General features: G+C 48.8%; 1 protein-coding gene and 1 pseudogene across 1 annotated transcript; one reads left to right on the top strand and one right to left on the bottom strand.

Annotated features, from left to right (window-relative positions):
- Positions 1-5,750: 5,750 nt before the first annotated feature.
- SLAMF9 (SLAM family member 9) lies at positions 5,751-8,413 on the bottom strand. Its single transcript, XM_002715269.6, has 4 exons — positions 8,265-8,413; positions 7,498-7,839; positions 6,519-6,788; positions 5,751-6,147 (listed from the first exon to the last, which is right to left on the bottom strand). Exons 1-4 carry the CDS (start codon positions 8,308-8,310, stop codon positions 5,936-5,938), a joined length of 870 nt encoding a protein of 289 aa, XP_002715315.3. The 5' UTR covers positions 8,311-8,413; the 3' UTR covers positions 5,751-5,935.
- A 2,953-nt stretch (positions 8,414-11,366) lies between these two features.
- Positions 11,367-11,910, top strand: LOC100344239 (adenosine 5'-monophosphoramidase HINT1 pseudogene; annotated as a pseudogene).
- Positions 11,911-13,268: the final 1,358 nt, after the last annotated feature.

Genomic DNA, 13,268 nt, shown 5'->3' with positions numbered 1-13,268 from the left:
GGCGCGACTCTCCGCCCTCCTCCCAGGGGATCCACCCAGGGCTCCGGCCCATCCGCTCTCCTCCCCCCAGCGCCATCCCCACCTCTACCCATTTTTTTCCCTCGCCGGACTGGAAATACCTGTCTACACTGGCAAGCTCCCAGATCCTGCCCGGGTGCCTCCCACGGTGTGCAACTGGGGAAGACTGCGCTCTGAGCCAAGTCGGCTCCCGAGGCAGCTCCCAGCACCAACAACCCGGAGAAAACGGGCCCAGGGGGTAGACATGAGGGACGTCCTGACACCGGAGACTGAAAGGGGAGGAGTGCACTGACGAATCCTTGGCTGCGGGGGGCCCGAGCCCGGGCCCGGGAGAGATGCTTTGTAGCGCGCACAGTCTGCGCATAAACACTGCGAAGCACGAAGAACTCCGCTTGACTGATGAGATCGCTGAAACTCAACCAGATGAAGTAGCTGGCCCAAGCCTTACCGTCTAGGACATGCAGAGCTGCCTCTAGACCCAATCAAGACCTCAAGAAGCCCACTTCCATGGAGCCCTCAGCCTCGGAAGCAAAGATGCCTTGCAGATCCGCTTCCTCAGCTTAGTGCTGCCGGAGCCCGTGCAGGGTGGCTGCTGGCCTTCCCACCTGTCCATGCAGCTGGCTTTTCCAGGAGCCTTCCCTGAAAACCGGGCTATGATCTCACCACACCAGAGCTGTGATGCATCAAACTGAGTCCATCAGCTTTTGGCTTCCTGGGACAATCACCCAAAGTCAGGGGGGACCCTCCAGGTCTCAGAATCCCGGAATCCCTGCCGTATCCTCCCTCCAGGATGACATCCATCCTGTCCAGCTCCTATCTGACCACACCCTGTGACATGCACTTCATCTTTAGTGAGCTTTGACTGCTGGGAAGTTTTTTTGGGTGTAAATGCCTGGGAGCATGTTGCCACAGACTGAGATGGAAGCGTAGCTGGAGCAGTGAGCATGGTCTCTCCCAAATCTCTCCAGCACAGGCTCCCAAAGTAGCAGCGTTTCAACGCCACTTTACAGTGTGATCGACTGACCCAACAGTTGTTCAGACTGTTATGAAAACATGTTAGTGAACAGTATGAAAGCAAGGCTAGAAAAAAGGACCACAGAGTGAAGCCCTTCTTGACTTCTTAGCCCTTCACTAAACCAACAGGAAAGCTCTCCCTCCATCCCTTCTGTTAGTATCAGCCACACATCCAAATGCTCCATTGCTGCTACCTTCAGTGGCTCCTTGAGGATAAGCTAATCTCATGTGAACGTTAAAATAACTTTTTTTTTTGTAAAAATTTTTACTGCTTCCAATTTTTAGAAGTGTATGATATGGCCCCCCTTCCCCTGGAAACTTATTTTGTGAGTTTTATTGGTTTTTAAATTTCTATTTATGTGAGAGGGAGAAAGAGATGCAGACAGACACATAGATCTCCCATCACCTGCTTCACTCCTCAAATGCCCTCAGCAGCCAGGACAGGATGAGGCCAAAGTCAGGAGCTGAGAACTCAATATAGGTCTCCCACGTGGGTGGCAAGCCCATCCACCTGAGCCATTGACTGCTGTCTCCCAGGGGATACGCTAGCTGGATTTGGAATTGGGAGTGGAATGGGACGCAAATCCAGGCACTCCAATATGGGATGCAGACATTCCAAGTGGCATCTCAAACACTGCAACAGATATCTACCCTGAATCTTATCATTGTCATTTCCATTTAATTCAGCTGTATCTTGCAGGGTTTTGGTAAGAAAAGGAACTTAGCCCTGTAACTTTTCCCTTCACTGTGCCAGAAGTGAAAGTTGATAAAAAAATAATCCCCAAGACTCAAGACTAAAAATTTTCCTCTCTGAGGCTGGCACTGTGGTACAGCGGGTTAAAGCCCCAGCCTGCAGTGCCAGCATCCCATATGGGCCCTGGTTCGAGTCCTGGCTGCTCCTTTTCCAATCCAGCTCTCTGCTATGGCCTGAGAAAGCAGTATAAGATGGCCCAAGTCCTTAGGCTCCTGCACCCACTTGGGAGACCCGGAAGAAACTCCTGGCTCCTGACTTCAGATCAGCTCAGCTCTGGCTGTTGCAGTCATTTGGAGAGTGAACCAACAGAATGGAGGACCTCTCTCTATCTCCCTGGCTCTACATCTCTCTGTAATTCTGACTTTCAAATAAATAAAATACTTATTTTTTAAAAAAAGCTTTTCCTATATGTTGTCCTTGGTCCATAGTCATTATTCTGTGGGAAAATTTATGCAATGAACAAGGATCCCATTTTGCCCAAGTACCAGCAGCCAGCCCACATATTTTCAACTTGCTAACCCAGGTATTAGAATATGTTCTCAACTCCAGGGACCTTGTTGACTACATGCCATCCTTGGATCAGAAAAGAGGTATGCTTTCTTTCTTTTTTCTTTCTTTGTTTCCTTCTTTCTTTTTTTTAAAAAAGAGTTATTTATTTGAAAGGCAGGGTTACAGAGAGGGAGAGATCTCACTCCCCAAATAGCTGCAATACTTGGGGATGGGCCAAGTTGAAGCCAGGAGCCTGGAACTCCATTTGAGTCCCCTGCATGGGTGGCAGAGACCCAAGTACTTGGCCCATCTGCTGCTGCTTTCTCAGGCATATTAGCAGGGAGCTGGATCAGAAGTGGAGCAGCTGAGACTTGAAGTGCTGCCCAGTATAGTTTCTTACATGTTGTCATTGCACTTGTCCTGTGCCTATCTTCTATCCCCACAGAACACTAAGATTTAAGGGAGTGGATCTTGGCGTCCTTGAAATCTCCCACAGTCCTGAGTCTGTTAGGAAGGTCCTTGCCTACCTCTCCAGCCTGGTTTCTCACCTCCAACCTTATCACAGTGTGTGTATGGCCTTGCAGGGCTTAGAACCTACGCTGCCCTTTAGATAAGTGTCTCAGCACTCACCTTCCGTCTGGTTGAAACGCCCAATCCTGCATCCCAGGGATGCACTGCTGGTTGCAGGTCAAAACTCTGTTCACCTATCCAGGAACCGTTCCCTAGGTCCTCCCACACACTCTCATTTCCACCTGTAGCCCTTGCCACATCTTGTAATTGCATGTAGGTACTTAAAAAACTTCATGAAAAAAATGGAATTACAAAATAGGTTTCTTTGGGTGCAAAAATTTTTGAAATCTGTTCATCAGCTGATTGTTCCCTTAATTTCCTGCAGAGGAAGAGGGCTGGGCCTCTCTGGGCTTATGCTCAATATGATTTAGGGTCTCAGTTTTCCTTTTCCAGGTGCTCTGGCTGTGTGGGGGCCTCAGTCTTTCTCTGTTTCAGAGACAGGGTGTGAGAAAAATGGACTTGATCAACTTCCAGGAAGATCCCCTGGCCAGTCATACAGAGCCCATTCATCCCATCATTCACTTCCTGTGTACCAGACTCAGAAATATATGAGTAACCAGCTGCCCCTATGCATGCAAGACAGGCTCAGGTGGACTTTTTATTTTTTATTTTTTGACAGGCAGAGTGGACAATGAGAGAGAGACAGAGAGAAAGGTCTTCCTTTGCCGTTGGTTCACCCTCCAATGGCTGCCGCAGCCGGTGCACCACGCTGATCCGATGGCAGGAGCCAGGAGCCAGGTGCTTTTCCTGGTCTCCCATGGGGTGCAGGGCCCAAGCACTTGGGCCATCCTCCACTGCACTCCCAGGCCACAGCAGAGAGCTGGCCTGGAAGAGGGGCAACCGGGACAGAATCCGGCGCCCCGACCAGGACTAGAACCTGGTGTGCCGGTGCCGCAAGGCAGAGGATTAGGCTAGTGAGCCACGGCGCCGGCTACACCAGGTGGACTTTAACAAGCAACCTCCAGCATTGGAGTGGGGCTTCCTAGGAGACGTATGAAAGGAGTTAGAGCAGCTTTGGCTTCAGTCTTTCTGGAGGTGGGATTGCTCAAGCCTAAATGGGGCACGGAGATCAGCCTCAGGCCAGGGACTGCCTGAGGGCTCAGGCCATGGTGGAACCACTTGCCAGACCTAGTAGCTCTTTGGGGACTGGTTTTCCAACTTCATCACTTCCTTTCCAAGTCCCAAGGGACTGTGTCTCCTGCACAAAATCCTAGGGGAACCCTGCCTTTTGGCTTCTGGCCCTGTCCCTTACTGCTCTCAGAGCTTTCTTGACTCAGTGCCTGGTCCATGTGTCCTGTTTTCCTAAAAGCAAGTTATTTTTCCAGTTCACAGTCCCATAGTGTCCTGCTCCCTTTTTCTTAGTCCTTTTCTTGAAACTCACTCAAAGGCAGAGGGGAAAGGGAAGGTGAGATCCAAAGACATACTGAGCACGACTCCTGCCGCAGGCCCTCTCCGTATTGTCAGGCACCTCCTCTAAAGTCCCCAGGGTTCTCAGTCCATCCTCCCTCCTCAGGAGTCAAGGTGCTTGCTTTGCTGTGTCTTTGGAAGCACTCCCAGCAGCTGTACCTATATGCCTGCCTCTCCTTCCCAATGTGCCTTCCTTATGGAAAGGGATGTGGCTCAATGGAAGCTCAATGAGCAGTGTCTCAGGCTACAGGCAAGTGGCAGAGCAAAGTCCAGGTCTTCTGAGACCTCCACCTGGGTCCCCACCATAGCCTACAACACCTTCACTCACCTCCTACTCCTCTCTTGTGGCTGAGTGGCTTCCAGTTCTCCCCTGGGGAGCTCCCTTCCCCAACCCCATAGCATCAAGGTCCAACTTTGGCAGAATGATGGAGACTTGGACAGTGGCACATGAGGCGTGGGGAAGGAATTCAGACCTGTTGTTAGGCTAATGAAAGAGCAAGAACTCAAACATAAGGGCCTTTGTCAGGTGGTGAGGAGTGCATGTTAACCCAAGACAAGTTTCCAGAGAGGACTGAGACAAGAAATCTACAGGGAAGTGACAGGACAGTAATACCAACAGACGCAAGTTAAGGGTTCAAGATCTCAGCTGTTAAAACAGCAAAGTTGTCATCCTTCTGGGGGACCAATGGCCAGATCGATGGCTTTGGAAAGATGATTAAGAGTCAGATGGCTTGACCAGGACCCAGTAGAACAGAACGAGGGTCCTTCCCTCTCCTGTGTGGAACAGCTTCTAGGCCAGTGTGGTTGGATGGGCTGGTGTAGTAAATTTATCTGCAGGATGAGAGTGAGGGCAGGGGCCAGCACTGTGGCACAGCAGGTCAAGCTGCCACCTGAGATGCCAGCATCCCATATGGGTGCCAGTTAGAGACCTGTCTACTCCACTTCCTATCCAGCTCCCTGGGAAAGCAGCAGAAGATGGCCCAAGTCTTTGGGTCCCTGCACCCATGTGGGAGACCTGGAAGAAGCTCCTGGCTCCTGACTTCAGTCTAGCACAGCCTGGGTGTTGCAGCCATCTGGGGAGTGAACTAGCGAATGGAAGAACTTTCTTTCTCTCTGTGTGTTTTCTCCCTCTCTCTTTCTGTAACTCTTTCAAATAAATAAAATAAATCTGAGAGAGAGAGATCTGTCAGGAGACAGGAGAGCAGAGGAATCTGGCAGCAGTGGTGCCCCTTTGGGCAGGATCCTGAGTGTCTGACATGCTCCCACAGGTATAGTCAGGTTGAAAGGAATCCCTCCTTCTCCTTACTTAAAGCATAAACAGCATGTGCGTTGCTTGGGAGCGGGATAGGTGATAGTAAGGTGTCTTTTATACTGACTTTCCTCCACAGTGGGCCAAGAAAAGCAGGTGAGCTTGGAGAAAGGCAGCCAGAAAGGAGTGAGAAGGTAGGGAGCTGCTTTCTCAGAGCTGACCAGCAAGGGCAGAAGGTCCAGACACAGCTTTGCTAGAGTAGCAGTCGCTTAATTTGACTTTATTTCCTGACAGTCTTCCCTCGCGGAGTATGGCCCTGTGGACGACCCGGCCCCCCACCCCCTAACTGAGTCCCTGGGAGGAGGAGAGATGAGGCACACTTTCCTGAGAGCTGGAAAGAAGCAAAGTTCAGGACAGGAGTCCCCGAGGGACGGTCAGGGTAGGCTGAGGCCAGGCTTCTCCCTCTTCCTCAGTTCCATTCTGTTCCTCTTGAGTTTCTTCATCTTGGGCATTTGTTTTTTTTTCTGGACTCGGACGACCCGGACGACCCAGAGTCCCACAGCCAGAATTACCAAGAGCAAGAGGAGGAGAAGTCCCTTGGCCAGGAGGCAGAAGGGTGTTGAGGGCTTCTCAGAATAGCCAGGATCTGCGATGGAAGAAGCCGGGGAGAGGCCCCATCAGAGGGAGTGGTGAGAATCAGTGGGGACACCTCCCCAGATCCCACGGTGGGTCTCAAGCTCACGATCGGCGGATGCCCCTTGGGAACTATACGTGTCTATTTTATGCACAGAGACTCAGGGACTGGGGTCTGGGGGGCATTCCCAAGCTGAGTGACCTTCGGCAGTTGGGAGCACTAGAGAAGGGGAAGGGCCCCTCCCCAGTGCCAGTGTCAAGCCTCTGTGGAGCGGGGCTGGGCTCTGGCTTCCAGCTCCCTGAGAAAGAAGGACTGGGGAAGGAATTGGTGCTCTGGGGCACGGGCTTCGCGTGAGCTTAGGGGTTGTCTCCAGATTCTGGTACCTGCACAGAAGTGTCCTGCAAAGATAGGACGGGACCTGATGCTGCTGATGGGGTTGCTGGCCCTGCAGGTGTACAAGAGGGCGCTGTCCCCGGGCCTCCAGGATGTTCTAAGGACGGGGCCCTCATGGTTTGTATCGGTGCTGTCCCCCGAGGAAAACCAGCTGTAGGTCACGTCCATGTCCGCCTTTACGAAGCATGTCAGGGACATGTTACAGGGACCTTCCCTGGAGATCTCAAAGTTCACTGTGATTTGGGGCTCCGACAGCCATTCTGGATGAGAGGAGACACAAAGACCCCACCACCACCACCCCCCAACACAGAGGAATTAGTGCTGTCCTCTGAGAGCTCCTTCACCCAAACAACAAATAAGCAAAAACAAAACCCAGCCTCCACCAAGCCTGTGGTTCCAGGGTCTCCGGGCAACTGCTAAGGTAGGCAATGCTGCCTTTGGCATCTTCTGCCTTAAATGCCTCCTCCCTCTCACTTTTGTACTCCGCCTTCCCCCAATATCTGCTCTGCCTCCTTGATCCCATAAGATATAACCATCCCTCCGAGGGGCATTTATATTTTAATCAATTCCCTTCAAGATTCAGGGTAGATTCAATGTGATGACAGACACTGAGAAGTAGAGAGAAGACAGTGATTAGTAGCCCTTAAATCCCACAGGGGTAAAAGTCTCAAGTATGGATCAGGTGTTCATCCTTAGGAAACCCTAGAGGGTCTATAAACAAAGCCCCTAAGCCTTTGCTCTGCATTGGGCACCCACATGGATCAGCCTCAGTGCCCAGCGCCTCCTTGCTCTAGGTCACTGCAGCTGCATTTGCTGCAGCTCAGATACTGGGGCTGGGCACTCTGGAGACCGTCTTCTTCTGGTTCCAGTCCCTCAAGCCATGATCCCAAGTACTGAGACTCCTACTCCCCGGTGGGAAGTTCAGGAGATTAGCACAAAGAAGTTTTACAGTTCCCAGCCTAAACTCACGGTAGATACGTAGATCGTAATACTGCATGGTAGAGAGCTGTGATGTTCCCAGGTAGACTTGAGCTTGGTAAAGGCCGGAGTCCTCCCAGCTCAGATTCCTGATGAGCAGGGTGTGGCTGGTGTCCAGCCAACTCAGTCGGTTCTCAAACTGTGGGTTGGTCACTCTGATGGTAGCTGGATGTCCGTCTTTCCCTGGCACCACGGTAGCAAGTGGCTTGTGAAAGTACCAGATGATGCGCTCAACATCTTCATCAGACGGTATTTCCAGGGATAGGCTAGCAGGTCCCTGGAGGACCGCTGCTACTTCCTCAGGATTCACATCATCTCCAGAGTCCCCTTTGGCTGCAGATCAAGGAAAAGAAGAGAGAGAAACATCCCAGCTGGAGTCTGGGCTGCTGAACCTGGCAGCAGGAGCTGTGGTTCAATCTCAGTTTTTGTTTCTGTGGTCTACACACTGCCTCCTCCACCTGCCTCTTCTGGCCCTAGATTTCCACTGCACCTGATTTTGAGAACCAGTGTTGCCTTCCAGTTGGTCATTCAGCCTCCAGCTTTCACCATCCACTTTGCCACCCTGAGGCTGCTCTCTGCTTTCCACATCCCCAGCTGTCCACATCACCGTGTCCTATACTGAAGCCACATCCTATTCCTTGTCGCTCCAGGAGAACTTACACATTCAACTCCAAAGGATCTTGCCAGCCCAGAATCTAGCAGGACAGGAGAACAGGAGGAGAGGAGCCAGTCCTGGAAAGGAGCTGGGGGTCACTCACCTTCAAGGAGCAGCAGGAGAGGGAGCAGCCAGAGAAGGACCGCCATGTCAGCAGCACGTGCCCCAGGAGGCGTCAGCGGGTCAGTCCCCAAGAGTGAGGTTAGGACAAGCTGTGAGGAGGCTCCTGGCAAGAGTGACTGACTGGCAGTCCTGAGGAGAGGGAAATAATTCTCACCCTAAGTGGCCACCCTCTAACTTCCTCCAGCCTCACTAAGCCCCTCCCTAGCGGCTTGGTCGAGTCCTCTCTCAGAGCCTGCTTATCAGGGTGGTTTGACCAGGGGCTTATGTTGCCATTCTCTAAGCTCATTTCAAATCTCACTTCCTAGGGGAGCCTCCCTGGACTCCCTACTCTCTGTATTCCCAGACCCTCAGATGTATCATCTGCTTGGAACCCTTAGAATGCTCCCAACCCATCATTTTGATCTCAGCATACTCTGCTCCAGCTCTCTCTCTGCGGATCCTATGTGGCTGTCATCGTCCAATCTGATGAGTATTTTTATCTCCCCAGATGGGCTCCTTCTCTTGTTTCTTCTGTGGGTCCCACTATTGCTGGCCGCCATGCCGGACATGTGTTAGCACTCAACTGATCACTTTAGAATAGATGAATGAATGAAATCTTTCTATGTAAAGCTAGTTATGTTCCATTTGAGAAACAATCCAGAGGGGAGAAATGTGATACTCTTAAAAAGCAGTTTGAACAAGAGAGTTGATGTAGGTTGTTGAAATTATGGAAATCATTCTGTGCAAATACAATTTGGTGAAAGCTACAGGAAATCAGGTTCAGGAGGAGACTGCTGGAGATCAGTGTAAGAAAAGACTTTCTGACAGAGCTCTGTCATGGCTACCACAGGAGGCAGTTTCTGTTCCTGATATTCAAGCATAGACTGGACAACGATTTGCTGAGATGCTCTGGTACCAGATGGATCCCCTAGCTGGATAATCTTTTCATTTAAATAAATATTTTATTATTCATTTATTTGCTAGCCAGAGAGAGAGGGGAGAGAGGGCTTGATCTTCCATCTGCTGGTTCACTCCCCAAATGGCTGCAATGGCCCAGGTTGGGCCAGGCAGAAGCCAGGAGTCTGGAACTCCATCCACATCTCCCATATGGGTGGCAGGGGCCATTTTCTGCTGCTTTCCCAGGCACATTAGAGTGGAACTGGATCAAAAGTGGAACAGTTAGGATTCAAACCAGTGCTCATACAGGATGCTGGCGTCATAGGCAGCAGCTTAACTCAGTGCACCACAACACCAGCCCCCTAGATAATCTTTAGTTTATTCCAATATTCAATTCCAATGAGTCTAAAATAGTGCATCTCAGGGTCAAGTGCACAATGGAGGCAGATGTGGTGAACTCTGACTCTGTGCTAACATTAACTATCCTTGGGTCAGCAAGTCCAGCACTCAATTAAATGAGTACGAAGTAGCTTCTATGGTCCACATTGAAGGGTACTTCAAGAAATTTGTGGAAAAAAGAAATGAAAATATATGTTTTTAAACATTTTTAAATAGAGCTTGCATTGTGGTATAGTGGGTAAGCTGCTGCCTGCAATGCTGCCATCTTATATGGGTGCCGGTTCAAGGATGCTCCACTTCTGATCCAGCTCCCTGCAAATGTCCTGGGAAAAGCAGTGGAAGATGGCCTAAGTACTTGATTCTCTGCTACTCATGTGGGAGACCTGGAATAAACTCCTGGCTCCCAGCTTCAGTCTGGCCTAGTCCTGGCCCTTGTGACCATCTGGGAAGTCCTTAATGGATGGAAGATCTCTTTCTCTCCATCTTTCCCTAACTCTTCAAACAAATAAATAACTCTTTTTAAAAAGTTAAATGTTTTTATTAAAGTTTATTTTCATCTATTTGAAAGGCAGAGCAACAGATCAAGTGGGATACCACACACACACACACAGAGAGAGAGAGAGAGTGAGAGTGAGAGAAGGAGAGAGAGAGAGAGAGGGCTTCCACCTGCTGGTTCAAAATCCAAGTGCCCACATTAGCCAGGGCTGGGCCAGGCCAAAGGCAGGTGCCAAGAGCTTCATCTGGGTCTTCCACATGGATGGCAGGGGTCTAAACCATCATCTACTTCCTCCCAGCGTGCATTAACAGGAATGATCGAATGGCAAGCAGAGTAACCAAGACTCAAACCAGCTCTTTTATGAGATATAAAATCCCCAAGCTGTGGCCAACACCGACCCAATTGTTGCAAAAAATTCTGAAACCCATTTTTCATAATATGCACTTTCCATGAACTTGTTGAAGATCCCTCCTATTGTCCTGAGTGCTGGGCAATGAGCAGTGGTCAATAATTTTAGGTTATGGCTTCATGGGGGCTCCCAGGCTAATAACTGACCTTGGACAAGTAACTCCAAGTGTGATGAATCTTTCTAAAGGGAAAAATGAGGGAGCATATAATAGTGAGGAGATTTAGCAAAGTTACAGTCAGGAGCATTGGGGGAAAGCTGTTAAAGAGAAATGATATTTAAGCTGAGACTCCCAAGGATGAGTAGAATCTGCTAAGTGAAGAAGAGAATGAAATGAATAGTTCCCTATGTATTGTTGCTTTTTTCAAATGGATACCTCTGAACATTTAATTTATTTATCAGGACTCAGGGAGGGGATAGTGTTGTGGTGCAGTGAGTTAAGCCACAGCCTGCAGTGCCAGCATTCCATATGAGTACAGGTTCAAGTCCTGGCTGCTCTACTTCTGATCCAGCTCCCTGCTAATGCACCTGGGAAGGCAATGGGAGATGGCCCATGTGCTTGAGCCCCTGCAACCACATGGGAGACTCAGATGAAACTCTTGGCTCCTGGTTTCCACCTGGACTATCCCTGGCCATTTGGGAAGTAAACCAAAAAATCTTTCTTTCTGTCTGTCCTTCTCTCCCTGTAATTTTTCTTTCAAATAAATTAATTAATTAAATTTTAAAAGCCTCTGGGATTAAGATTTTTTAAAAAGATACAATCAGGTTTCAGTCTGAATTATTAAATTTTTATATACTCTTCTTATTTATTAATTTATTTTTTAAAAAAGATTATTTAGGCGCGCTCCCGCCCTCTGCCAGCTCTGCGGCTTCCTCCCTCCTCTGCGCTTCTCCCGTGGGTGGCCGTTGCTCCGGAGGCAGCCCGAGATGGCAGATGAGATCGCCAAGGCTCAGGTCACCCGGCCTGGTGGCGACACGATCTTCGGGAAGATCATCCACAAGGAAATCCCAGCCAAAATCATTTTCGAGGATGACCAGTGTCTTGATTTCCATGACATTTCCCCCCAAGCACCAACACATTTTCTGGTGATACCTAAGAAACACATATCCCAGATTTCTGCAGCAGAGGATGCTGATGAAAGTCTTCTTGGACATTTAATGATTGTTGGCAAAAATGTGCTGCTGACCTGGGCCTAAAGAAGGGTTACCGAATGGTGGTGAACGAGGGCTCAGATGGCAGACAGTCCATCTATCACGTTCATCTCCACGTTCTTGGGGGTCGGCAGATGAACTGGCCTCCTGGTTAAGCATGTGTTAGGGCCAATTGTTCCTTTTCCAGGCAGTGATAAAGTTTGCAGTCCAATGTCAAACAGCATACTTTTGCCTGTGTATACAGATTGAGGAAATATTGGAGAAAAATAAAAACATACATAATAAAAGACAAAAAAAGATTATTTATTTGAGAGCAGAGTTACAGAGAGGGAGAGACAGAAAGAGGGGTCTTCCATCCACTGGTTCACTCTCCAGCTGGCTGCAACAGATGGAGCTGTGCCATCCAAAGCCAAGAGCCAGGAGCATTTTCTGGGTCTCCCACATTGGTGCAGGGGTCCAAGCACTTGGGCCATTTTCCACTGCCTTTGCAGGCCATAAGCAGGGAGCTGTATTGGTAGAAGAGCAGCCAGGACACGAACTGGCCCCATGTGGAATGCTGGTGCTGCAGGTAGAGGTTTAACTTTCTATGCCACGGGGTTAGCCCCTTCTCATTTATTTTAAAAAATAAAATTACACCCAGCAATGCAGCTCTTGGGTATATTTCTAAAGGAAATGAAATCTATGTCAAAGACATACCTGCACTCCCAGGTTCACTGCAGCACTAATCATTACAGCCAAAATATGCAGTCAAGCTAGGTGAATGGAAAAAGAACATGTGATATATACACATGATAAAACATTATTCAGCTTTAAACATGAAGGAAATTCCATGATTTGTAACAACAGGGATGAACTCAGGGGACATTATGTTAAGTGAAATAGGGCAGGTGCAGAAAGACAAATAACACATGATCTTCTTTGTATGTGGAATCTAAAAACATGAACTAATGCAAGTAGAGAGTAGAATGGTGGATATCAGTGTGCAGCCAGGAGAGATGTTGGTCAAAAGAAACAAAATTTCAGCTAGACAGGAAGAGTAAGTTGAAGAAGTCTGTTGTACACCAGGATGACAATAGTTAATTAAAATGTAAAGCCTCAGTCTGTGATACCTGCACCCCATATGGGTGTTGGTTCAAGACCTGGCTGCTCCACTTCCAATCCAGCTCCCTGCTAATGCGCCTGGGAAAGCAGGGGAACATGGCCCAAGTCCTTGAGAACCTGTCACCCATGTGGAAGATCTGAAAGAAACCCCAGACTCCTAGCTTCGGCCTGGCCCAGCCCTAGCCATTGCTGCTATTTGGGGAATGAACCAGTGGATGGAAGATCCTTTTCTTTCTCTTATCTCTGTGTAACTCTGACTTTCAAATAAATAGATAAATCTTTAAAAAAAAAAAAGTACCACACCCATTCTTTGAAAATGTCTAAGAGAATAAATTTTAAGTGTTCTTGCCACCAAAAAAAAAAAAAAAAAGAGAGAAGTACATGTGGTAACACGTAATTAGCTCTGGAGTCATTCCACAGTGTATACATTATTTCAAAACTATGTGCTACACACAAGAAATAGGCACAAAGTTTTGTCAATTAATATTAAAATAAATAAAGTTAAAGCATTGGGGAAAAGATAGCAAGGCCATGCGGGCAACGTTCAGAATTTA

The sequence above is a fragment of the Oryctolagus cuniculus genome, chromosome 7 (genome assembly GCF_051225735.1).
Source record: "Oryctolagus cuniculus isolate XC-2025 breed Fujian yellow rabbit chromosome 7, ASM5122573v1, whole genome shotgun sequence".
NCBI classification, from domain to species: domain Eukaryota; kingdom Metazoa; phylum Chordata; class Mammalia; order Lagomorpha; family Leporidae; genus Oryctolagus; species Oryctolagus cuniculus.
The sequence above is the reverse complement of the archived record's forward strand: the minus strand, read 5'-3'. Positions and strand labels throughout refer to the sequence as shown.

What these genes read in the sequence shown, in the direction of transcription:
- SLAMF9 (XM_002715269.6), bottom strand. Translation starts at nt 8,310, where the DNA reads ATGGCGGTCCTTCTCTGGCTGCTCCCTCTCCTGCTGCTCCTTGAAG. An exon ending in TCTCCTGCTGCTCCTTGAAG is followed by an intron (nt 7,840 to 8,264) that starts GTGAGTGACCCC and finishes CTTGATCTGCAG; the next exon opens with CCAAAGGGGACTCTGGAGAT. An exon ending in TGCAGGACACTTCTGTGCAG is followed by an intron (nt 6,148 to 6,518) that starts GTACCAGAATCT and finishes CTTCCATCGCAG; the next exon opens with ATCCTGGCTATTCTGAGAAG.